This window comes from Manis pentadactyla, chromosome 2 (genome assembly GCF_030020395.1).
Source record: "Manis pentadactyla isolate mManPen7 chromosome 2, mManPen7.hap1, whole genome shotgun sequence".
Taxonomy (NCBI): Eukaryota; Metazoa; Chordata; class Mammalia; order Pholidota; family Manidae; genus Manis; species Manis pentadactyla.
The window spans coordinates 198,614,864-198,641,883 of record NC_080020.1 but is presented as its reverse complement, the minus strand read 5'-3'; the positions used below and the strand labels follow the sequence as shown (position 1 = coordinate 198,641,883).

General features: G+C 43.6%; 1 protein-coding gene across 3 annotated transcripts in view; it reads left to right on the top strand.

Moving 5' to 3' along the window:
- PRKCE (protein kinase C epsilon) overlaps positions 1-27,020 on the top strand; it is a 497,134-nt gene that overhangs the window by 172,904 nt on the left and 297,210 nt on the right. For 2 of the 3 annotated variants that reach the window (XM_036925881.2, XM_036925882.2), the window contains exon 2: positions 5,143-5,206. In XM_036925881.2, the coding sequence (XP_036781776.1) occupies positions 5,143-5,206 (64 nt within the window). Of the gene's footprint in view, positions 1-1,835; positions 1,902-5,142; positions 5,207-27,020 lie in introns of those variants that run through there. The other variant, XM_036925883.2, reaches the window with a different exon arrangement.

The following is a 27,020-nucleotide window of genomic DNA, read 5'->3' as shown; positions in this document are numbered from 1 at the left end:
CCGTAGTCTTCTCTCTTGATGGTTTCTCTTCTACCCCCTCCTACCTCATTCACCGCCCACCTCCAGCTAAAAAAGAAACAGTCTGTTATCTATGACTTAGTTGGTGCAACATGGGCAGCACAAGCCACTCTTCCTCCTTCTCATCCTTTCTAGATTCATCTTTTTCTGACCCACTCCATGCCTTTTGCTTCTTTCTAGGCCCTAGTGCCCGACAACACACGGAAAAGGGAAGTGAAACTCAACTTGGGCATGAGACCTTTGTGGGTTGTTCTGAGGAAAGGTTTGCCTAGAGGTCTCTGGTGAAAGTTGAGCCCTGCTTAGGAGGAAGCTTGTCTGTGAATTTCTTATCTCCTTTGCCTCGAACTCGGTCACCCCCCAAAACACAGGCACACAGACACCTGTGGGTCATGGTGGCACAGGGCAGTAACGCCTACGCGGGCTGCCCCAGGCCACATCATCTGTGGGCTGCGAGCCTTGCAGTCAGAGCTCCCACAGGACAGCTGCGGCGTGGCTGGAGGAATGTCAGAGGAGAGGCAGGAGTCGCAGATGCGGTTCTGCTGCTACCTCGTACTCTGGGCCGCCTCGCTGTAGAGACTTGCACGTGAATGGCGCCCCTGCGGGTGTGCGGCTGTGCGCTCACTCCAGCTCTGCTGCTCTGGCCACTTCCTTCACCTCAGTGTTCTCATGCACACAATGGCACTAATGATACTTGTTACCTTACAGGCTACTGTGCGGAATAAATGATACAGTGTGTATGAAGTGTTGTGTGAATAACCCCAAAAAGTGCCCATGCTTCTTTTTGCTTTTCAGAGATTGCTCTTTCATGGGCTTCTGTAGTTTGGGCTTGTTCCCCATTGCCTTGTTCCTAAGTCAAATGACTGGGGCTCTTGTCTAGCCCAGACCTTCCCCTAGGGTTCTGGGCAGGGCGGCAGGGCGTCAAAGGCATTGCCCTGCCTAAAACGGGCCTGGCAGAGGAGCCGGTCAGTTGCAGCTGAGGAGAGAGAACCTGCAGGGGCCCCAGAGGCTTGCAGGAAGGAGAACCCTGGGACCGGGCTGTCACAGAGGGCTTCGTGAGCCAGGCAGGACTTGAGATGGGCGTTCCGTGGGAGTCAATTCTCCTGTGCCCTCCAGGCAGCCCTGGGTGGGAATCTGGCTTAAAGCTCTCTGAGCCCCAGTTTTTCCATCTGAGAAGTAGGGAATATTGCCAGCCTCACAGGAGATTAAATGAACTAATGTAGGTAAAGCATCCAACACAGTGTTTGAGACGTGGTAGGTGCTCAGACAATATGTGGTCACCCTCCTCTTCTTCTCTCCTGAGCATCACATGACCCTCTGATAAGCAGTGCTATGACCTTGTTTGCCCCTGGGTTTCTCCCAGGCTGCGTATGAAACTCTTGCCTTAGTTCTTTCTTTATTTACAACACCATAAACTCATCAGATACCCTGGAATGACATGTCATAATATCAACTCCAGGCCAGAAAAAACCTTTTTTTGTTGAGGGAAAGCTTGATAAAGTGGAAAGAACATTGGATTAAGTAGCAGATTTGAAGACTTGGATTTTCAATAACAGTAACACCAACAATTACCGAGTATTTTGTGCCAGACACCATGCTAAGTAAGCACTTCACACAGATGATCTCATTTAACATCATGACAGCCTAAATGTCACAGGACCTGTTATTAGCTTTGTTTCACAGAGGAGCATTCTGAGGCTTAGAGAAGGTTGTGTCTTGCTTCAGTCTGCAGGGCCAGTAAGTTCACTCTTAACTGCCATGTACTGGGTACTTCCTGAGTGCCAAGTGCTTTGAGTGTGTGTCTCATGGAATTTTTACAGCAACCTATTTCACAAATGAAGAGACTGAGGCTGAGGCTCAGGGAGAGGAAATCATTGCCTGAGCTGGTAAGGGACAAAACTGGGATTCAGCCCTGTCTTACTCCAAAGGCTGTTTGTCTTCCCCACTGTTCTACTGCCTTGCTTGGGGCTCAGCTAGAGGTATAGCCAAAAGCACTGGAGTTTGAAAGGGAATCATGGTCAAAGAAAGCAGAGCTAGTAGCTGGGAGGAGTGTCAAAGAAAGGTATGAGGTAGGGAGATTCGATAAATAGGGTTACATGTGGGAGAATTCGGAGGAACCTGGGGTGCCGGAGAAGGAGCTTGGAACTAACCCTGGGAATGGTTGGGAGGAGGAGTAGACCTGCTTTTATGCAGTGCCAGTTGCCTGTGGGGATGCAGCCTGACAGCTTGCAGGGTTGTGCAGGGCTGGGCACCTATATTGCTTCATTATCTGGGCCACGTAATTGTGAGCAGAATCTGTGATTAAATTAATTTGGCCATGAAGTGGCCCCGCACTCCACCAGTTTTGTATCTGATAACCCCTCCAGCCATCAGCATTGAAGTCACCCTGCTGGAGATGGATTCTGAGAGTCTCCTCACTGGCTGGCAGGGGCTCAGCCAGCAACTCTGTGGCCATCTGCCCAGGCTGTGAAGCTCATTGTTGCTTTTGGCATGTTTAATAGCTTAATTTCTATTTTTCTGTTTGGAAATGCAGTTCATCGGCATGGAGGCAGCAGTGAGTGTTAAAATGGTTTCTGATTCCTATCTTGAATGTTAATATCCTAATACATTTTATCGTCAGTGACCTGTCCCCCCTTGCCTCAAGTTCTCACTCCCCTTTTGCACAGAGAGAAATGCTGCCTGCCTTGGATCTGGCTGGCTGCAGCCCATCTCCCTCCTTCGCTGTCTCCCTCCCTGCTTTTCACAGATAGCATTGTACTTTGCCAGCGAAGTCCACAGTCGTGGGAAATCTTTGACTCGGAGGATATGAGAAACTGTTTCATTCTGCCGGCAGGGTTTAATAGGAATGATCTAATCTCTAAAAAGCACACATTATTTAAATTCCATGCTTTAGGACAAGGGGACCCCTGATATTTTTGAACTGTGGCAGAGACTAGATTCTGGTTTGGCTCTGTTCAGTAGAGCCCACTGTTGGTTTTGCCGTTTGTAATTCAGTGTTGCAGCCCGGTTATGCTTGGGGCAGGGCGGGAGGGTGGGAGAGAGGGGGCAGGCAATACGTTGGTGAGGGTGCTGGAGAACATGGTCCTACCCCAGAAACCTAAAATCATGGACTCTTGGGGCAGACAGGATCGGGGGAGTCATCTTGTGGTGCTGCAGGTCTATTATTTCATTCCCACCTGGACCCCAAGCTCAAGATCCCAAATTCAATTGTGAGTGGCCCCTATGGGGCAGCCTGAGATCTCCCTGCACTCCTCGCTGCCTGCTCTGACAGAGTACCTGAAATATCACGGGGAGGGGGGGGGAGCTCACCTCTGGGGCATTGAAGCCCCTGTTGATGGAACTGGAATTTTCAGGGAAATCTTATCCACTCTTAACCCCCAAAGGCTGAGCCTGGAAATACAGTGGGGTCAGGAATGACTTGGGGAACCTGGATTGTGAGTGGAGTGAGACGTGGGGAGAGCTCTGGACATCCATCCAAGGTGAGTTTTGTTACCTCATAGGGAGCATGTGGTGTTCATGGTATAGCCACCTCTGCTTCCCCTCCCAGCTTGTTTGAATATCACTTTGGTTCAGATCACCTGCCTGCCTGCCTTCCTGGGGTGGGGTCTTGAAGGGGCGAATGATCCCAGAATCGACTCTGGGAGTTCTGAAGACAGAGCCTGTCCCACCTGCATAAAGGTTGACTTGTTGTCTCCTGACTAACAGACAGTAAGCTTAGCACTCTTGATGCAAATATGACTCCCATACTCTCTGTCTAGCAGAGGAGAGAGACATGTGGACAGTGTATTACAGCTTAACAGGAGCCGTGGTTGAGATATGTATGTGCATTACGGGGACACAAATGAGAGGGTGACTAATTCTGTCTGTGAATATCTAGGAAGGCTTCAGAGAGGAGGCAATAATTGACCTCGACCTTGAAGGAAGAAGAGGCATTGCTAGGCTGACCTTTCCTAAGGACTGCTTGTTAGATGTGTGCCTGCTCTTTGCTGGGGACAGTGAAAAACGAAAGGAGGGGGAGTGGTTCCTGCCCTTAAGATAGTCACAGCTTGTTGGGGAGACAAGCCTGGCATGTAGGAGCCAATTAAAGCTCTGCACAGACAGATGGGATTGTGGAGGCGGTCAGAGGCTCCTGGGGGTACTTGGTGATCCAGGGTTTCCTGAGTTACTCCTCCCCCTTGTGGAGAAAAGTATATGTAAGGAGAGTTTAGACCTTGCAGACATGTTACCTGCAAGCGGCCAGCCTCTCTGACTTGTCTCATCAGCCTGGTTCTGTATAGAAGTAACTTAGCTGGATTTGGAGGTGGGGAGGGAGGAAGTGAGGGTGGGGTGGAGAAGATGGATGGTAAGAATTTAGTGGTATTGGTAGAATCTGGGGTTTGCAAAACACATCTGCCAACACACAACCTGAGCATGGGGGTCCTTCAGTCTCACACAGCACCATGCACATTCCCAGCCTTTGCTTATGCTGTTCCTTCCCCCTTGAGAGCCTTCCCTTTCTTGCCTTCATGAAGTTTTCCTGGACTGCTCTTCTACACTGATTTTAGGTTCCCAGATACTTTCTCTGTTATCCCCTGTCCCTCCCTCATCATTAAGCTGGGTTCAGCATTGTTCTCTAGGTTTTAACTCCCCCATGAGACTGTAAACACCTTGAGAACTCAGATAGTGTCTTATACTTTTCTTACCTTTCCTGTGAGCAAGTTGTGGAATACAGAACACAGGTTTCTTTAGACAGTCTTGGCATTGAATCTCAGCATTGCCAGTTACCCTGGAATTTAAGCTGTTTCCTTATCTCTAGAATGGGATAACCCAGGGTTCCTCAGCCTTGACATTACTGGCACTTTGGGCTGGGTAATTCTTTGTCATGGAGGCTCTCCCGTCTGCTGCAGGATGTCTTGCAGCACCCCTGGCCTCCACCCTTCAGGGGCCAGAGGCGCACTCCCTCTCCAGGTGTGATAATCAAAAACATCTCCAGGTATTTTTGTATCCCCAAAACGTTCCTTGTATCCGATGTCTCCTGTGCAATGAAAATGATTCCAGTTGAGAACCCCTGGGGTGACACCACCTATGGAACTCTCCAGTTGCCCCCACAATGCACTAACAGAGTCACTGTCATTTTCTTAATTGCAGATTGACCTGGAGCCAGAAGGAAGAGTGTATGTGATCATCGATCTTTCAGGGTCATCTGGTGAAGGTAGGAGAGCATGACCGTGGTTGTCATCCATTGACCCTTTGTCTTCTGGTCTCTCCCTTCCCTCCTTGGCTGGGACACATTGCAGTGACATTTAATTAACTGGCACACTTTAAAGCAAAAGGTTATTTTGAAGATGCTTATGCCTGTGTATCAATAAGGACCAGCCATCTGTTAACTTGGTGAAACAGAGGGAAGATTTTTGACTTGTCAAGTGAGGCCAATAAAGCAGGTGTTCCTGCATGCTGGTGCACAAGGCAGGCTTCGGTGGGGCAGCAGGGTGGCAGCCTGTCCCCTGAGGCTCGCGTGGGGTTGTGTGTGTGTGGTGGGAAGGAAGTAAAACCAGTTGGCCTAACGGTATTCAGAAATGAAACAAGGTGTCAAATTTCAGAATCTTGTTTCTTTAGAGCTTTTATAGAAGTGTTACTTCTTTTTACCAGTTTCTTATGCGAAAGCGCTGCTCTGAGATGGAAATGATGGGGTGAGGGAACGCTGCTCCCGTGGGCTGATGAGACGGGAGTAGATGTTCCCTGATGGTTGTGTGTCCCTTCTGCTCACAGCCCCATCTCTTGACCCTGTCCTTGCCCACTTACTATCTCTAAAGGCTTGCCAGGTGGTGAGGACTGAGCAGTCATGGTAGAAGGGAAGACTGGACAATAAAGCCTTGTCCACCTGGGAACAGCGAGATGGTGGCAGATTCTGGCTCTAGGGAGGCTGGCGATCAGGACCGAAATGTAGTTATCAGGCCGTCTCTCCTGTCCTCCTTTCTCTGTGCGTGGGGGGACAGAGCAGTTGGCTTTAACTTCGCAGCAGAAAGATGGAAGGACCAAGGCTTGTACTTCTTGGCAATCAGAAAACAATGGCATTTAGGGGCTATGGCCCAAAGACAAAGACATACAGCTCCCTCAGCCCCTGCCTGGAAGACCTGGGCCTTTTACAGCATCTCCCCAGAATATTGGAAGTTACAAGCACAAAGTCCCAGCCCTGCACCATTTCCCCCACATTAAGGAACAAGCTCTAGTTTAAAGTTCTGTAATGGGAGGAGGGATTACTTAAGCAGATTCAAAGATGCTCATCAAATGATGCACTGCACAGTGGTGCCTGGTGATTTTCATTTGGCTAATTCATCCCCCAACTTCAACAGGTGCTCAGAATAGTTTGATGATTGTGGGTTGTGTATGTGGGTCTCATAATAGAATTCAGTCCTCTTTTAATAGATCTCAATTATTTGGCAGAGGTTTAAAACTTTAAACATCTTTTCAAAGTTGGTCTCTTACATTTTCTGCCCTTTATTGCAATTGCATTTTGACATTTCCAACTTTCCTTCTTTACCCTCAGCTCTGAACAGCCCCAAATAGAATCTGTTGTAGAAGGTTTGGGGATTTAGCACGAGTTAGTATGAAATATTTAAAATGTGCAAAAGGGCCTGAAGAATAATAAAATGAGCACAGTGTACCCTCCACTCAAATTAAGAAATAAGGCAACAAGTAAGGGTGAAGCCTTGCATAGCTTTTAACATAGCATGTTATCCCAGATTCACCAGGTTTAAAAATATTATCATGGCCTCTTGATTGTTGATACTGGAAAAATACTTCAGCAAAACCAATTACTTTTTTTCCCTTGCATAATCTATATGAAGAAAGATAATTATTTAAATATGTATTTTTACCATTTAAATGATAAAATGCCCAAGATGCTGGGCAACCAAGGAGAGGCTTGGGCTGTTTATTTTCTTTGAAAAGATTAACAATTTGAAAAATTATAGAAGATGTCCTTTTTTTACATTACAGGGGAAATCTATGGACAAATGAATGAATATATAAATCAGAAGCAATTGATTTTTTTCTTCTCAGTTCTACAGCGTATTGCATGTGAACAGTCAAAGCAATTTTCACTGGGCTAAATTCTTAGTCTTTTTTTTTTTTATCTCTTTCATCTAAAGAAAATAGAGTTTACTTCAGAAATGCTGACACATGCCAGACTCTGTAAAGTGCTTGCATGTGTTACTCTGAAGAAAAGGAGACAATTTCTGTTTTTTTTTTATCCTGTTTCTGGATTGGGGGTTCTTTCTCTGGATGGTGGGAAGGACTTCCAGCAATCTCTTCCTGGAGGCTAATCTGGTTGTGCTCTGTTCGTGTTCTACACATCTGTTCTCCCGGTCCTGCTGCTGGGGCTTTGTGGGCTCCTAGTCCAGAGGTGGTTGTGTTTTTGGAAGGGTTGGAGGGTAAAGAGAACAGCAGAGGACAAGGAGCCCCAGCATTTATTAGCTAGCCTGCATGAGAAAGGTCCAGTGCGAAACCCGGTTATCAGAGCTAGACTGTGGACCTCCTTAGATTCTTATCTAAGTCCCTTCCTTTAATAAAATCACTTAACTCTCTATTCTGAGAAAGGATGACAAGAGAGTTGAAATGAGGCATAGCTGATGTTTTCACCACTCAGTTATTTTGCCATCAAGCACCCCTTCATTTTGCCTGTCTCAGACACTCCATCCCATCAATGGGAAAAAATATATTCATAGAATTGCACAAACTTTACAACACATGCAAATACCAAATTGCTCAGAGAAAGGTGTGGGGGTGAGACTGTGTGAATACACCCCCCTCTTCTAGGATGTGCCAAAGGATTCTTTTTCTTGCTAACACACTATAGAAAGCCTGGATGCTTATGTCTGCTAGAGATGGAGCTAATGTGATTTCTAACTGTCTAATAAAATTCCATTGCTTGCATGTCCTGTGCAGTTCACCATAATCAGATTTGACTGGTGTGTGCTTCATCTAAACCAGGCAACCTAACCCCAGCTGGAAGGGGTCAGGCTTGATGACATTTAAGGCCATTTCCAGTCATGGGATTTTGATCTTTGGGATAATTTGAATAGCTATCAGAGCTCAAGGCTGAGGGCTGGCCAATAGATGTAGAACGGAGAAGGGGTTGGAAGAAATGGAGCCTTTTTGACTGGTATTGTGCTTTACCTACATTATCCCAAGTAGCAAACCTTCTTGGAATGCTCCCGTGTGATTGTCTAGTCTCCCATGCCTCTTAGTGTTTGGATTTATTGTAAGTAAGAGCCATATGACTTTCTGGTAAATACTGCACTGCAGGCTCACCAGATACTTAAATGAGAGCGTAATTAACCCAGGTGGCAGAAGCATAAACAGCAATGTAATCCCCAAATGTACAAACTATTGTTTCCTGCTGCACACATTAGTTCGTATTTTTTCCCTTGCTGTGACATCATTTATGTATTATCTCTCTTCTTTATAATGCTATTATAATGAACCATTTGCAGGATCCCAGAGGAGGGACAATCAGGGTCTGAACTGGTGATTTCTAGGCTCTTCTTCTGCTTCCCATCCAGGTGTGGTGTTCACCCAGGAGAGCTCTTCAGCATCTAAATATGAAGAACAAGAAGTGGGCTTCACTGGCATGTTTGGATTACCAATCTGTTTCTCCCATAAAATGCAGAAGAAACAAAATAATTAGAATTATTTCTGCAACACATACAGCAGAAATAATGCACTTAAATCAGGTTCTGGAGTGATTGCTTATTGCAGAAGCAGAGGATGAAGGAAGAATGGGAAATGGGGTCCACTTCTTTCCCATTCTTTCTGCAACCACATGAAGCATTCAGTCTCCTCTCTGGGATTGGCAGCAGATAGAGTATAGCCTTCAGAGTCCATCAGTCCTGGATTCAAATCCTAGCTGTAGTGCTTACTATTTCAGAGCTTCAGATTTCTCACCCGTAAGTGAGCATTACATAAGACCAGTGCCCAGGTTCAGCACCCTTTGTACAGGTGATGCTCAATAAATACCAAAGGCCTTGGAGACCTGAGGCAAAGCTTTAACCCAGTTCCCCTGAAGGAGCAGCAGGAAGGATATTCAGGGAAGCCGTCTGAAGGCAGGTTTCTGAATCTGGGGCATGGCATATTCAAAAGGTACAAGAACAGAGCAAGGTGACAAAGGCAATTTATAGAACAATATCTGTGTCTGGCAGGGGCTATGAGATTGCTTTCTCTAGAGTTCAGACCTTGCCATCATTTTGCCCATTTCCTGTCTTTCTCTTCTTCCCCGCCTTTCCCTCAATTAAATATTTCTCAAAAGGACATTCTATAGCTTGTTTGTGTTGTGTGGTCCTTAATATCCAAAACGTCTCCTTGTCAGACACTGGGCCTGCCCTTTTTGCTCAGTGTGGACTGAGAACATGCAAGCCTCATACTCTCTCTGGATCCTGGGTAAAAGCCCTTTATGTACATGAAGACAGTTATTAAATCTCTCTTCTTCAGGCTGAAACTATCAAATCCCTTAACCTTTCTGAGGGGATAATTTAAAATCTTAACTCATCTTTGCAGCTCTCTTCTGGATGTTTTATCAAGTTGCACAGACAGACATGATCAAACCTGCTTTGCCTCATTCTGAAATGATAACAAGTGTAGAGCACATACCTGACAGTATTACCTTCAGGTGGGAGATGTTGATGTTAAGAGATCCAATGAAAGGCCCAAAGCTAAAAGCTTGGTTAAACGGGCCAGTGGGATCCAGACCCCAGGGCTACAATCCAGTGCTCTGCTTAAATCATGGCCTCATAGTGAGTTTTCTAACATGGCAGAGACCTCTCCACTGCTCTATTTTAATTCTTCACTTTTTTTTCCCTAGAGATATAGAGCTAAAGTTCTTAGCTTCAAATCTAAAGATGACCCAGAGAGCCCCTTTTATAAATAAGCAGATCTCTTTTCCTTTCTCTTAGAAAAGAAAACTCCTTTGGTCCCAATTCTGGAATGGTCAGCTCCTTCTCAGGCTCTCTGTGTGGAGGATCCATAATTAAGTACTGGTCTGCAGCTAGACCGGACTCAAATCCCATTAGGATGGTAATCTTTCTGACTGTGTCACGGCCAGCATTAGAGCACTGCCCGCAGTATTGAAAGAGAGGTGGAGGACAGGAAACTCGGCCACAGCCAGTGGGCAGTTTCTATCCAGATAACATCACTCAGAGCCCAGAGTCCCACTGAAACTTCAATTCATAATAATTCTAGCTTTTTTGTTCAGAATTCTACATTATTTAATCCAATGCCTTCTGGTTATCAGATAGGTAAAAAGAACCGTTTGTTCAAATGAACAATAGTCACCAATACACTTCAACAAATCAGCAGGCTTGGTGCCCATGCTGGGTTTGGGGAATGGGAAGTGGGGAGGGAAGTGGAAAATGAGAGATGGTATTCACAAAAATACATTGCCTTGCCTTCAAGGAGCTTGCAGTGCAGTTAGGAATCCAAGACTGACTTGCAGGATGAAAGCATTAGAGAACAATGCAGGCAATTTCATATTGAGTGCTGAACTGGGTGTTACCAGGAGGTCTCCAAAGGGGAATAAATTGGGGCTGGAATAGTCCAGGAAAGGAAGAGGCAGGGCTTAGGTTGAAGAGGCAAAGGTAGACTAGACAAGAAAGAAGAGGGAAAGTCATTCTGAGCAGAGGAGGATCATGTCATAACTATCAAAAGACATTTTTTGAAGCTCTTATTTTTAGTTAAGTCTGGATAGACATCATAAATTAAATAGATGCAATCTGTGTTCTCTGGGAGCTTCTAAATGATGATAATCATCAGTGTTGCAGACAGAAATTTTCATGCTATGCAAACAAGAAAATGAAATGCCTTTAACGATTAAGCTGTTTGAAGGTTGAAAGTAGTTCTTTCTGGATGTGTCTTCATGGTCAAGGCCACTCATTCACCTTGGCTCCCAAGAAGGAGGAATGTTCTAGGCAAGTTAGATCAAGTCTGGGACTTTGAGTAGAGCACATTTTATAAGCATGGATTTAGGTGATGAGAAGGTCAAGTCTAGGCACAAGCATCCCTTTTTGATCTTCTCTGTCCTCTTTCCCTTTTCTCCCTTAGCAATCTCATGGAGTCCCATGGTAGATGCTCTACCCCCCTCTGAACTGTCCCTCTTCTTCAATGTATCTAGCACATGTTGTGGCAGCAAGCCTGACAGTCCTATTCTGTCTCTTTGCAAGTTCTCTCAGTTTCCACATTGCTTGAGAGGTTAAAGAGAGCCATCTCCTTCCCAAACGGGACTTCAAAGTCAGGCACCAGCTCCAAGATGCTGAAAGGTTTCCCTCCCATGAGGTCTTCCTCCAGTGAGGTGCTGTAGACAATGAGATCCTGGTCCAGCTCACCCTGCAGGCTCCCCAAACATGCATGGACATGTTGGATTCTTCAATAGTATGTGAAGTACAAGGAGAGCCTCAGTGTATGACCAAAAAAAACCAGTGTATTTGTATTACCTGGATAACCAAGCCCAGGTGTTCTAAACATTGATCCTGCCATGTGGACCCCACAGCCCCCCCAGCAGAACTACTACCACTGATACTCAGACCCAAGGAGTGGGCCCCTTAGTCTTCAGATTTTTGGTCCATCCTTTGTCCTAATGGAATAAATGCTTGTTCCTAGAAGTGACCATCTGCGCCAGATGAGATAAGAGGAGTCATCTTGAAAGCAGTGAGCACCAGCCCCCATGTCACAGAGACAATGCTAAAATACTGGATGAGAAATAAGCCAAGAAACCCTCATTTCCTTCCAAATAGGCTCTAGATGCACAGCAGTTCCTCTGAAATGAATCATCCACGGTTAACACCACCAAATGCCAACCATAAGCAGATGAAAAACAATTGAATCTTGAGTGTTTGGAGAGCAGAGCGCTTTAGGATCACTACTAAAGCATCTTTCCTCTCTGGTGCTGTGGGAACATAGATGTGTATTTCCTGCTGACTTGTGTGCCTGGGTTACTAATGACGTAATTGCAGAAGGGATAGGTATGTTGAAGAAACAAACTTACAGAAAGGGTGGGCTTATATTCTTATTGAGAAGTGAGCACCATACCTCCAGGCATGGCCTCCAATTCTGTCTTATTTGTCTTGCTATGTATCATTTCTGTGTCTTATAAAGAAGATTGTTTAGGGAAATTCATGTTTGCAGCTCAGATGCTACTGGGTCAGAGTGGCCTGGGGTTTAATCATTTACTGTTGTTGATATCCTTGTGATCTGGCTTAAAACGAAAGGGTATTTCCAGTCTTCTAACCTAGAGAGGTGTCTTTCAGGACCGATTACTTTATTCTTTCATCCAGTTAAATTGGCCAGTGCTGACAGTTTTGATTGTCTTTATTACCCAGCTTTGTTGAAACAGTCACATTTTCACAATCAAGCACATTAACCATCTCATCCAAGCTGATAACACTTGGGATTTTATCTCCTTCTTTATTACAAAACTTTGGTGTGAGCTTGTGGGGCCCGTGAGGGTGTGTGCATTTGCCCGCATAGGTGCAGATGAAAATGAATGTCTCTGAATCACCTATTCTGTCTCTCCTTCGTCCTCGGTTTCCTTCATTGGAAGCATCATGCATTTGCTTACCTAAGATATCCTAGGCCCTGGGAGTGTAAAGCCAATGACCATGGTCGCTGCTCTGCATCTGCACTCTTACGGAAGGAGGTGGGCAAAGGACTAGTTAAGGACAGTCATGTGTTTTAGCTGTTGGTAGAATGGGGTGCCGCAGGACCACCAAGGAGGCTCCCTTCTACTTGAGGGCTCTCCCTGGAGTAGGCAATCAGTAGTGACAACCCCAACTCTTCCACATGCTGTCATCAGCTCCACATGGCAACCCTGAAAGTCAGCAAATAACAGTTATCCTTGTTCTTTGGTTGAGGAAACAGTCACTGTCTACTGAAGATGCATACAATCAGAAGGTAAAATAAAGGCAGACTAGGACTTGATTTACCAGAATTTGAGTTTTTCAGAAGTACATCTGACTTATGCATTCACTCATACAACATATACCTATTGGGCAATTCCTCTTTTCAGTGCCAGGGTCACAAAAGTGAACCGTATAAGCAGAAATCCTTGCCTTTGTAGGCCTTATAGTCTGGCAGATGTGCCTGTGTCTGTAGGCTGTCTCTGCAAGGACAGGTAACATGCTGGGCACAGCAGCTGTCTCTGGGGAGGGGAAAGGGTGAATTCGGAAAGGAGGGAGCCTTTCCCTGTCAAGGTCTATAATCTTGTTTTACTTTCCCATGTATGTGTATGAGCTATTAAAACAATTACTTAGAAATTTTGAAAAATAAAATTAGGTGGAAATATGAACCTTCCCGTACACACAGAGACAGTGACTTTTCTATTGGCCAGAGGCTGTGACAGGCTTCTGAAGACCTCTTCAGAGAGAACTGGCTCACTGAATACACAGGATAACATCTGAGGACCGGGCACTCCAGGAGTAATGCTCTGCATCACTCCACAGACACCTCTGATTTGTAGTCAATATGCTGAAATTAGGGAGTCCTTCAGATTGTGCCTGTCATGCAGAACTGGGAGCTCTAACACAGATAGGCAGGCGGGCCAGGCAACCGGACTCCCACAGAGTGGGTGACAAGTGAATGACACCTTCTCTTGAGGGAGCCTCTTGCCTTGGCATGCCTAACCCTGCTGCTGCTCGGAGGCTCGTGCCTCTCCAGATGGACTGTGACTATCCCATGACGGCGTTTTTACGAGCACCAGGCAGCATTCTCTAGCATTTATGGTCAGCTGCTGTGTGTCACAAGCTCAGTCATCTCCACAGACTGAGTGGCTTCACTAGCTGTGGGAACTTCTGTCCAGCTAAGGGGAGCAGGCTGGCTGCCGGTGGATTATTCCTACTTTTCAGGCACTCACGTTTGTCTGTTTCTTGACACTGAAAATAATGGTGATGTTTAGCTCAGAGACGATGCTCTTCACAACAGGAACCTATGGCCTCTACTATTACCCAGGTGTGAATTGTCAGGAAGAGTGAACTCAGAGGCAGTTCACTTTCAGGTGCATCTAGTGTCATTGGGACTAGGATTTCTTAGACTACTGCAGTGTAGTTCTTGCCCCGCACTGAGTGAGTTACTTGATTTATGATTGATTGCATAGACATATATTGAGAGTCTGTTGTGTGCTAGGCACCATGCAAAGAGCTGGAGAAACAAGATGTGAAAGACCAAGGCCCTGCCTTCTAGGCCTCCCAAGCTCGGGCATGTCAGCAACAAGTGAATGGCTTTACTTGGGCCTCAGTGCTTCCTGTGTGCATGGAGCAGGTGGGATTATGGGCTCCTGCCCACTGCAGTTCTGAGTCAAAACCAAGAGAAATTTGCACACAGCCAGGCACCTGGAAGGGGAGAGAACAATTTTTTTAAGCCAGATCTCTGTGCAGAGATTATTTTATTTAAGCCTAAATAGATATGCCAGGTAGGTTTTATCACTCCTGTTTCACATGTGGGGAAAATGAGGCTTAAGGAGTTTAAGACTGAATCACCTGGGATCCTGTGAAAGTGCAGATTCTGACTCTGTGGCCCTGGGGTGGGGCCTGAGATGCTGCATTTCTCACCAGCTTCCAGGAGATGCCCATGCTGCTAGCCCTCAGACAACACTTGGGAAACAAAAGACTATTATACCTGTAATTGTCCCCCTGAAATGCTAAGTAGGCATCAGTTTCTAGTTGATTGAAAATTAAGAGAGAAATTTACTGATTTCTCCTCTTCCCAACTTCCAACCATTTGGCGCATCTCAAAGAGAATACTTCAAATCCTGTTTTGTTTAGTATCTTTTCCCTCCACATTCTCCTTTCTTCTAGGACAGGGGCCAAGAAGGCACTTGGTGTACTTAGGGAGGCTGGGCCATGCTCAGGCCTTGGTTTTCCAGTCCTGCAGAAGGTCAAAATGGATAGTGTTAGGGTTCTTCAGTTAGGAGAACAAGAACCATTTTATATCAAGAAAACAAAAAGCAACCAGCCAGGATATTGAGATTTTGTTTTTTTGTTTTTTATTTGCTTTTCTATAAATACTCTTAAGTATTGAGTGGTGCTTGAATTTGATCCCACTGTGCTAATTTTCTCCTGGTTTCTGGGGCTTTAATTAAAACAACTTACCCAGGGACCTCACTAGAACTTCCTTTGCGTGATCATCCCATGAGGCAGGCTAGTCGCACCTGCCTTTAATGGCTGGGGAAATGCTCAGGGAGTTCTAGATTAGGGGCTGGGTACACAGTGGGGCATAATTTTACTTCTCAGATAAATGAATGCATGACTAAATGAAATAAAAGGAAAAAAGTGTCACTTTAAAAGGAAACTATTGAGATAAACAAGGTGTTGGGACTGACTTTGTTTCGGATAATCACTTGTTTCATATTCCAGTGTACAATCAATTTCATTGGTGGGCAGGGTCCTGCATGTTTAAGCACCATGCCTGGTGCTTATTAGGGGCTCATTGAGGCCACCTGGGAGCCTCCACAGGCACCAAGTACCCAATTACAATACCCTTCTCCCTCCCTGTTTATTCAACTCCTTCTTTGCTCTTTCAGAATTTGATTTTAAGTTTGCCTCCTCCTGGGAGTCTTCCCACCTTGGCCTGCCCACGCCTACTTGCTGGTTCACTACACTGCATTTGCTCCCACACACCTCTGTGTCTTTCTGTGCAACCATGTACTCATGTATTTATGTTGTATCTATAATTAGAGTTCTGGTTGTGCTCTGCCCACCAGTAAGCCACAAGCTATTCAAGGACAGAGGTTTCTGTAAAGTGGGCTCAGAACTGAGGGCTGGCCCAGAGCACATGAAGCTTCTGGCTGGCCTCATGATATGGCAGTGCCTGGATCACCATCAAGTCATTCAGACTACACCAAGCCAGACTGGGAACAAGGGCCACCTCATACCTGGGGGGCCTCTCGGTTCTGTGGGCAACCAGACCCCCCAAACCTAGTGTGGTACTGGCTGCCATAGAGGCACAAAGTCATGGGGACCTTGATTACTTGCAGGGCTTTGCCAGTGATGGGCACAGGACTCCTTACATCATTAAGCAGCTTTACTATGAAGTGTGATGGGAATAACCCCTTTATTGAAATCAGAAGCCTGGTTTCTGTTGCTGGCTTTGCCACAGACCAGCCAACTGAAGGCGAACAAGTTATTGGGTGTTTCTGGCCTCCCGACTGGATTGCATCGGCAGCGTTAAGATGCTGTCACTCACTGGATGCTCTGGATTTCAGCTTCTCAGGCTGAATACTTTCTGACTACAGATGTGAGTCAATGAGATATCCTCATCTCTCTTTCTGCTTACCACCAGGGAACCAGACTCAGTTATTCCTGGCCAAAGCATAGGATCCTTAGTAGTGGGCAAGACATGGTGGGTGCCTTAAGAACTTAAAGTGTGGCCAAGTAGAAGTGGGGAGCACTTATCCTGCAGCTCCTTAGAGTAGTTCTAGGACCAGAGCAGAAGTTATAAGGAGGCAACTTTAAGCTTTGTTTATTATACAGAAAAAGCCTCTAATAGCGACCAATGAGCATTTTACATCATTATAGATTCTTCTTCTAGTGGTCTTTTGTGAGATCTGAATATTTGTAACAGATAACTTCCATAGGTATATACAAATGGAGGATAATAAGGCAATTGTTTATCTGAAAAACAATCTAAGGTCCTCAGTGTAAAAAGGCAGAGAAACAGAGTGCATGAATAATGGGAAAAAGGAGTATGTTGGATCTCAGCATCTATTTACAGAACAGTTATATTTCTTGAAAATTTTGGCAAAAATAAAAATGTTAAAACTTTGATCTTATTTCTAAAGAACTAAGGAAAGTCTCTATTTGAATAGATCCCAAATCATGTGAACCTGTCCTGTAAACTTTTTTTTTTTTTAACCTAAAGAAGATTTGGTATCATTTTTTATTTGACAATGCTTTCCATTTAATTTAACATTAAATAAACCTAAGTACTTTAATCCCTCTCTTTTTATAAAGTGAGAGAATGAATTCTCTTAAGATTTTCCAGGGGCTCTCTGGCAAGTCTCAAAGTTGGTTATAGGTCAAAAGACTTTATTTAGAATTTGATTTTGGGAAGTTTGTAAAAAATGTCAAAGGTTTGAACACTTGATTAACTAGGATCACAGATTACAGTGAAACAATAGTTACATAGTTAACCAAAGTGACAATAAAAGCTTTTAAAGGCAAATACAGAAAGTTACATAGCTATATAAAAATATCTTAGCTCTTTTAATATTGAGAAGATTCAGTTTTTCTAAGTATACAACAACCTTATGATAAAGACAACATGAAGCATGGAAACTATTTTGCTGAACATGGAATCTTTGCCTTTAAGGTAAATTACTTAACAAGGAAGAAAAATATTTTACAATAATCCAAGTAAATTTCTCCTTTTTTTTTTTAAAATAATTATTTTTTATTGAAGGGTAGTTGACGCACAGTATTACATTACATTAATTTCAAGTGTACAACACAGTGATAAAACATTTATATACATAATTCTAGGTTCCAGCTATCACCCTACCAAGCTGTTACAATATCTTGACTATATTCCTTATGCTATACATTACATCCCGGTTACTTATTTATTTTACCATTGGAAGTCTGTCCTTTTTTTTGTGTGTGTGAGGGCATCTCTCATATTTATTGATCAAATGGTTGTTAATGACAATAAAATTCTGTATAGGGGAGTCAATGCTCAATGCACAATCATTAATCCACCCCAAGCCTAATTTTCGTCAGTCTCCAAACTTCTGAGGCATAACAAACAAGTTCTTACATGGAGAACAAATTCTTACATAATGAATAAGTTACATAGTGAACCGTACAAGGGCAGTCATCACAGAAACTTTCAGTTTTGCTCATGCATTATGAACTATAAACAGTCAGTTCAAATATGAATACTCATTTGGTTTTTATACTTGATTTATATGTGGATACCACAATTCTCTCTTTATTATTATTATTTTTAATAAAATGCTGAAGTGGTAGGTAGATACAAGATAAAGGTAGAAAACATAGTTTGGTGTTGTAAGAGAGCAAATGTACAGGTGTGTGCCTGTAGACTATGTGTTAATCCAAGCTAGACCAGGGCAATAAAACATCCACGTATGCAGAAGATTTCTCTCAGAACAGGGGGGGTGAGGTTCTAAGCCTCACCTCTGTTGATCCCCAATTTCTCACCTGATGACCCCCCTGCGACTGTGCCTGTCTTAGGTTGTTCCTCCCTTGAGGAATCTTACCCGTCTCTGGCTAACCAGTCATCTTCCGGGGCCATACAGGGAAATGTAAAGTTGGTAAGTGAGAGAGAAGCCTTATTGTTTGAAATGGTTAGCTTTTTATTTCTTTGCATATTTATGCCCTGTAGCTTCTATGCCCAGCATTTGTCTTGAGGTATCTTTACCACTTGGAAGAATTATGATACTCGGTAAATTTGATATGAGGCACGAATTCTATTTAAGGGTTGTAATTAGGAAGGAAGAAGAAAAGCTATAGAAGTAGCAGGCGGAAGAAAACATGGGAAGATTGATTATTTCTTTGACATATCTTCTTGTAGAGTAACTTCAGCATGGATAGGTTTTTAGCTACTACTTAAATTGAGCACACACATTAACATAATAGGAGTATAGTTACATAACCAAAGTATATCTGTAATTACCAGCCATCTCCAGTGAAATCAAGAAAACCAGTTAGGCACCTTAGGCATTTGTGAAAACTTATCTATGACATGGTGGATATTGTCCAACTGAACTTGAACAGTCTGAGAGAAATCAGACAAATTAAAACAACCCATTCCTGGGGACTGTTCACATCCCTTATGTTCTTTTAACAGTAAATAGTCTGTAGTTGTAAGATTTTGGAGCACTACAATTTGCACTTCTCCTAATTCTTGATTGAGTTCCAACAGTATAGATCCAGTCAAATTTGTTGTTTTACTGTATGCACAGGCCAGCTTAGATATCTCCTTCATTCCCACGGCAAGTCCAGGAGCTGGTGGGATGAATGCATCTACAGCTGTAGCAGTGCGTGGATCTTTGTTGGGGTTTTTTGATGATCATCTTCTGGCATGAGTCTTCCAGAGAGTGCTGATGTTGGAAGTTCTCTTTCATATCGTATCTTAGTTCATTTTCGGGGTAGCCCAATTAGGCTTTGATCTTCTGTATAAACACAAACAGACCCTTTGCCTACACTTTTATATGCCCTTTATACCCTTGTGTAGAACTCATTGGAGGTTACCACACAGGAACTGCCCTGTTTTTTTCTGTTTTGTTTTGTTTTGTTTTTGGTATCACTAATCTACACTTACATGACGAATATTATGTTTACTAGGCTCTTCCCTATACCAGGTCTCCCCTATAAACCCCTTTACAGTCACTGTCCATCAGCATAGCAAAATGTTGTAGAATCACTACTTGCCTTCTCTGTGTTGTACAGCCCTCCCTTTTCTCCTACCCCCCCATGCATGCTAATCTTAATACCCCCCTACTTCTCCCCCTCCTTCTCCCTCCCTACCCACCCATCCTCCCCAGTTCCTTTCCCTTTGGTACCTGTTAGTCCATTCTAGAGTTCTGTGATTCTGCTGCTGTTTTGTTCCTTCAGTTTTTCCTTTGTTCTTATATTCCACAGATAAGTGAAATCATTTGGTATTTCTCTTTCTCCGCTTGGCTTGTTTCACTGAGCATAATACCCTCCAGCTCCATCCATGTTGAATATGTTTTTCCATCCCTTGACTTTTAGTCTGTACATGTCTTTGGGTTTGAGGTGAGTTTCTTGTAAGCAGCATATAGATGGGTCTTGCTTTTTTATCCATTCTGTTACTTTGTGTCTTTTGATTGGTGCATTCAACCCATTAACATTTAGGGTGACTATTGAAAGATATGTACTTATTGCCATTGCAGGCTTTAAATTCGTGGTTACCAAAGGTTCAAGGTTAGCCTCTTTAGTATCTTACTGCCTAACTTAGCTCGCTTATTGAACTGTTATATACACTGTCTGGAGATTCTTTTCTTCTCTCCCTTCTTGTTCCTCCTCCTCGATTCTTCATATGTTGGGTGTTTTGTGCTGTGCTCTTTCTAGGAGTGCTCCCATCTAGAGCAGTCCCTGTAAGATGCCCTGTAGAGGTGGTTTGTGGAAAGCAAATTCCCTCAGCTTTTGTTTGTCTGGGAATTGTTTAATCCCACCGTCATATTTGAATGATAGTTGTGCTGGATACAGTATCCTTGGTTCAAGGCCCTTCTGTTTCATTGTATTAAATATATCATGCCATTCTCTTCTGGCCTGTAGGGTTTCTGTCGAGAAATCTGATGTTAGCCTGATGGGTTTTCCTTTATAGGTGACCTTTTTCTCTCTAGCTGCCTTTAAAACTCTTTCCTTGTCCTTGATCTTTGCCATTTTAATTATTATGTGTGTTGGTGTTGTCCTCCTTGGATCCTTTCTGTTGGGGGTTCTGTGTATTTCCGTGGTCTGTTTGATTATTTCCTCCCCCAGTTTGGGGAAGTTTTCAGCAATTATTTCATCTAAGATACTTTCCATCTCTTTTCCACTCTCTTCTTCTTCTGGAACCCCTATAATATGGATATTGTTCCTTTTGGATTGGTCACACAGTTCTCTTAATATTGTTTCATTCCTGGAGATCCTTTTGTCTCTCTCTATGTCAGCTTCTATGCGTTCCTGTTCTCTGATTTCAATTCCATCAGTGGCCTCTTGCATTCTATCCATTCTGCTTATAAAGCCTTCCAGAGTTTGTTTCATTTCTGTGATCTCCTTTCTGGCATCTGTGATCTCCCTCCGGACTTCATCCCATTTCTCTTGCGTATTTCTCTGCATCTCTGTCAGCATGTTTATGATTCTTATTTTGAATTCTTTTTCAGGAAGACTGGTTAGGTCTGTCTCCTTCTCTGGTGTTGTCTCTGTGATCTTTGTCTGCCTGTAGCTTTGCCTTTTCATGGTGATAGGAATAGTTTGCAGAGCTGGGACGAGTGATGGCTGGAAGAACTTCCCTTCTTGTTGGTTTGTGGCCCTCCTCTCCTGGGAGAACAGCGACCTCTAGTGGCTTGTGCTGGGTAGCTGCGCGCAGACAGGGCTTCTGCTTCCTGCCCGGCTGCTATGGAGTTAATCTCCGCTGTTGCTGTGAGCGTGGCCTGGCTCGGGCAGCTACTCCAAAATGGTGGAGTCGCGTTGGAGCAGGAGCAGCTGGGAGGCTATTTATCTCCATAAGGGGCCTCCCTGCTCCCTGCAGCCCAGGGGTTAGGGTGCCCAGAGATCCCCGGATTCCCTACCTCTGGATTAAGTGTCCCGCCCTGCCCCTTTAAGACTTCCAAAAAGCACCCACCAAAACAAAAGAACGACCACAAAAAAAAAAAAATTTTTTTTTAATTAAAAAAAAAAAAGTTTTTTTAATTAAAAAAAAAAAGGTGGTCGCTCGTTTTTCTTTATTCTCCGGTGCCAGCCTCAGGCCTCTGCTCACCGGTCTTGCTGCCCTGTTTCCTAGTATTGGGGTCCCTATCCCTTTAAGACTACCAAAAAGCGCTTGCCAAAACAAAACAGAAAAAAAAAAAAAACGGGCACTTGCTTTTCTGGTGTCCTCCTGCGCCAGGCCACCAGTGCCCGCTCACTGTTCTTGCTGCCCTGTTTCCCTAGTATTGGGGTCCCTATCCCTTTAAGACTTCCAAAAAGCGCTCACCAAAACAAAACACCAAAAAAGCAAAAAAAAAAAAAATGGTCAGTGCTTTTCTTATGTCCTCCGGCGCCAGGCCTCCGGTGCCCGCTCACTGTTCTTGCTGCTCTGTTTCCCTAGCATCCAGGGCCCCCTGGGCACGTACTGTGTCTGCACTCTGGCCCGGATGGCTGGGGCTGGGTGTTCGGCAGTCCTGGGCTCCGTCTCCCTCCCGCTCTGCCTACTCTTCTCCCGCCGGGAGCTGGGGGGAGGGGCGCTCGGCTCCCGCCGGGCCGGGGCTTGTATCTTATCCCCTTCGCGAGGCGCTGGGTTCTCTCAGGTGCGGATGTGGTCTGGATATTGTCCTGTGTCCTCTGGTCTTTATTCTAGGAAGGGTTGTCTTTATTATATTTTCATAGATATATGTTGTTTTGGGAGGAGATTTCCGCTGCTCTACTCACGCCGCCATCTTCCGCCCCTTCCCCTGTAAACTTTTAAGTGGAAAAATCTCTTGTAACATCAATGTTCGCTGCTTAATTCTCATCTCACATGGATATGCACATGGAGTTCACTTAAAGAGTGGTCCATTGGTGTGAGTCCATGAAGAGGTCCACCAAGAGGGGCCACAAAGGCCCCTGAGTTTAGGAGAAACACCATTTGGTCATGTTTGTTTACGTATGCTGGGAGATAAGGATTCTGTTCTCAAACTTAGGAAGCTGTTGCATGGGAGCTAGAGAAGTAGGGAGAAACCGAGGTTCCTTTGAGAAGGGTTTACTTAGCCTCATGCCCTGAGAAAGGGTTTGATTTTGGGTAGATAGGTGTTACTACAGTGGGTAACATATTGCTATAAATAGGCTAATAATTTATTGCCTATGTGAGGTGGGCACCAGGAAGGCGGTTGGTTGACCCCTCACCTCCAACACTGACTTACCTTTTGTCTAATGCTTGAAATTTTATCCTAAGAGCTTTCACACTTGATAGTGGTTAAGCTCTTGATGCCTATTACATAGCTACTCTAACTTCCTAAAAAAAAAACAGAAGAAAGAAGACCAACCCTTATAGAAAGATGAAATTCTAAGCCTTTCTTGAACTTCCTTGTGTAAAAAGGACCAACAGCTATGTTTGTAGGCAGTTCCCTAATTTTGCACATGACACTTTCTAAAAAGGTGCCTGAAGATCAAAAGAGTGAAAGTTTGAGTAACTGAGTTAAATGTTATAATGGGAGATTCCACTCCCAGAGAACTAAAATATACTATAAAACCCTCTCATTATGTTTTGTTGTTTAGACACCATCTTTGGTAGTATTTCCAGCATTTTGTTCCCCACTTGGTCATCTGGGCAGCCTGTCAACCTGCTGAAGTGCTGGGAAGGTCCAGCCAAGCAGGGGCCTTGCAGTCCCCCAGAAGTCCTTTGTTTATTTGTTATAGTAGACTCTGATCTCTAAAGTACAAAAGTTGCATCTTATCACAAGGGCCAGTATTTTCATCTTTTCATTATTTTTATTTAACAAAAAAGGGCAAGAGGGAATAAAATTCAAATAATTGCACAAACACTTTAATTAGACTCTAAGCTCTGTGAAGGTAGGGACTTGTCTGTTTTGGTCTCTGCAGTACCTCCATGGCCTAAGACAGTGCCAAGATACAGTGGTACTTAGGAAATATTAACTCAATGAATTAACGAGGGACTGCTGTCCAGGTAAATATGGTGAAGGTGTGGAGGTGGCACCGTGGCTTGGCAGGCTTGAAACGTTACTGCCAGCTGATGGCCGAGCATCCATGCATGTTGTTTGAAGGTTAAATGTGTGAATGTCAAGAACTACCTGCGCCAGGTGGGTTTGGGGTCACCGGGGTTGTTGGCAAAGCAGCTGGAGCCTGAAAGACAGACTTCAGACTTCACCTGCATAATTACAGATGTCCACCTAGCTACCTGACCTCTCGCAAACTGTAATTATGGCCTTTGTAGCCACCATACTGCCAAGCCAGCTAGAAATACCTAGCTCTGCCTGGAGAGGGACCTATTTTGCTTTTATTTTTATTTTTTTAAAGCATAAATCACATCAGGGGCCTTTCGATTTAACATTCACTTCCTATACTGCAAGAGGCCTTCACCAGGTTTCCTTGCCTTAGAAAATGAACAAATGCTAATATCTTTGTTTGATTTAAGGAAAAAATGCCATCTATGATTTGTTTCCTTGAATCAATCTGTCCTTTGGGATTACAGTAATTTGAATCAGCCTTACTCTCCCTTCCTTCCACTATTTTTATTTTGAAATTATGTATTATATATCATGGTCATAGGTTTCTATGATCCAAATTAAGTAAAAGAACATGTCTGGTGCCTTTGCTTCCCCTTGGGACCCTTCACTGATCTTGTCTTCACTCTTTCTTCCCCAAAGTAACTACAATCCTAAATTTTGTGTTATTTTCTTACATTTATTTACGTGTTTACCACCTATGTGTATATTTTCTTAAATAATATATAGTTTTGATTTTACCTACTTTTTAGCTTTATTTAAATAGTATCATCCTTGAAATCTTGCCCTTTGCAACAACATGAATGGAGTTAGAGGGTATTATGCTAAGGGAAGTAAGTCAGAGGAAGGCAACATATGATTTCACTTACATGTGGAATCTCAAGGAATAACAAATGAGCAAACAAGCAAAACAGGAACAGGCTCATAAACAGACAACAGACTGGTGGTTTTCCTGGGGCTTTGGAAGGATGGGTGAAATAGGTAAAGGGGATAAAGAGGTACAACATTCAATTACAAATTACAGGGATACAGCATAGGAAATATAGTCAATAATACTGTGGTATCTTTGTATGGTGACAGATGGTAACCACATTTATCGTGGTGGGCATTTAGTAATGTATATAACTGTCGAGTCACTATGTTGCATACCTGAAACCAATGTAATATTGTAAATCAAGTATATTTCCATAAAATTAAATAAATAAAAGTTTGAAACAAAAAATAGTATCATCCTATGTAAATTGTTTTGTGATTCATGCATTATACTGTTGAGATTCATGCATGCTGATGTGTGTGGCTGAGGTTCATTCATTCTTTTTGCTGTATATTATTTCATTATATTAATATATAAAAACTCATCTGTTCTGTTCATGGACATCTGGGTTGTTTTCTAGTCTTTGCTATTAGGGGCAATACTATATTCTAGGGCACAATTACTTCTATGGTTTCTATAGGTCATTTATTAGGTGTGGAACTCATGGTTCAATATGCATATGTATGCTCAACTTTAATAGGTAATGATAAATTGTTTTCCAAAGTGGTTGTTCTAATTGATGCTACCACCAGACATGTTTGCAGTTTCTAGTTGCTTTATATCTTCATGAATACTTTGTATTATCACACTTATATTTCTGCCAGTATGGTGGGTAATATGTAATTATAGTTTTAATTTGTATTTCTCTGATTATTAATGATATTGAGAATCTTTTCATATATCTACAGGTTTTTGATATTTCCTTAAAAATCTGCTCATTACTTTTATGCGTTTTTCTCTTGTGGTTTTGTCTATTTCTAATGGTTCAGAAACAGTTGTATTTGTTATAAATTTCTTCACCTAAAATGTGGCTGATATTTCCATTCTATGGTCATCTGATAAACAGACATCAAAGAATTAAACTTGTGGACCTTGGACAAGTCATTTCACATGTTTGGGATTCTGTCCCTGCTCAATTAAATAAGTATACCTGATGCATTCCCACCCTTCTAATGCAACAGTGAGTGATGGCAAAATGGGTTGATATGCATGAAGACATACTGTGAAAGTAAAGTGTTATATACACTTATGTAGAAAGTCTAGTTTTCTCTCTACATTATCATACTGCCTCCATTTTTATGCCCTAACTACTGTCTGGGAATACATTGTGTTGCGCTGTTTTTATTATTGCCCTTGGGGCCTTTTATTATTTTTTTGTTTACTTATCTGTCCTTCTAGAATATAAGCTCAAGAGGGCAAGAATTTCATCTTAGCGGTTTATCATCACATTCCTAGTAATCTGGAATAGTGCATGGCACATAGTAGGTGCTCAATAAATATTTGTTCAATGACTGACTGAACCAATGGTGTTAGTAGTCATGATATCACTGTTTGTGATCATCCAGTTACTGTATTTAGGATTTGCTCCCTGTTCAGATAACTTTCAAACTTCCGCAGTGTATTGTTCAGTCTCTCTTTGGCCTTTTCCTTTCCAGAGACGGTGGGTGGAGTCAGAGGAAGGGAATTGTGCCCTTGGGAGCTGAGCTCAGTTTTTAGATGTGTAGCTGGGGCCCCTGTTGGGTTGGCACTCCTCTGAGGGCTGATTTCTAGGGTGAGACCAGAATTTCCCAGGCTATTTTTTTTGCCTTTCTGTATGGTCCCTGTTAAGTTTGCTGCTTTTCAAACCCTGTTGGCTTTTGCTTTGTTGCTACAGAAACTAGAGCTGGTAGTTTGGGGGAAATGTGTGTGCATATGAGTGCTGGGGAGGGGGTATTGTGGAAGAGGTGGGGACCCAGAACTGGGAGGTGGCTGCAGACTTGGAGCGAGGACATCAGGAGGACAGTCACCACTGAAGTCTCTATTAAGGCCCTACCCACTTTGGAGAGCATTATCTTCAGAGAGCTTTTGATTTCTCATGGTGCACACTTGGGGAACAGGCATCCCTTTGTAGATCTGCAGGGCTACCCTGGCGCTGGTCCAGCCCTTCAGTGGAACATCTGGAAAGCCTTGGCCCCTCCCTGTGCCAAAGCCACTGAGCCCTGGAGACAGAGATCAATGACCTCTTCTTGGCTGCTCCTTAACCCGTGTCCCAGACAAGTGTTTTTCTGGGAACCAGTGAGTAACACAGATCTTTGATGCCAAGGCTCGTGTACTGGTGCAGTGAGACTTTCACTTGTGATAAAAGGGTTGGGGGCAGAGAAAGGGTCTGGGTAGGCAGAGCAATGAGAATTTGGCTTTTCAGGAAATCAGAACCCAAGTGGGGAGCCGTGCTTCCTACTCAATCATTTCCTGGCTGGGAAACAGCAAGCTGAGCTATTGCCTGACGTTAGTGCTCCTTCATGCTGGGGCTGATATTATGGGTGGGGGTGGGCTTAAGGCTAGAGACTAATTGTTTCTGATCTCCACAGGCAAGCCTTACAACCCCTGGGAGATAATTCTGAAAAAGTGCAGGGTGATTTATCACACACTGGGTTGTGCTGAAGACAGTGAAAGGAATTCATGAGGTATAATTACAGTAAATATGCCATGTAATTATCTTTCTTGCAGTAGTTTTATAAGCCATGTGTTAGGTTGCACATTTAATATTTATCATGAAAAATATATGTACATATGATGGAAAATATGTATAGA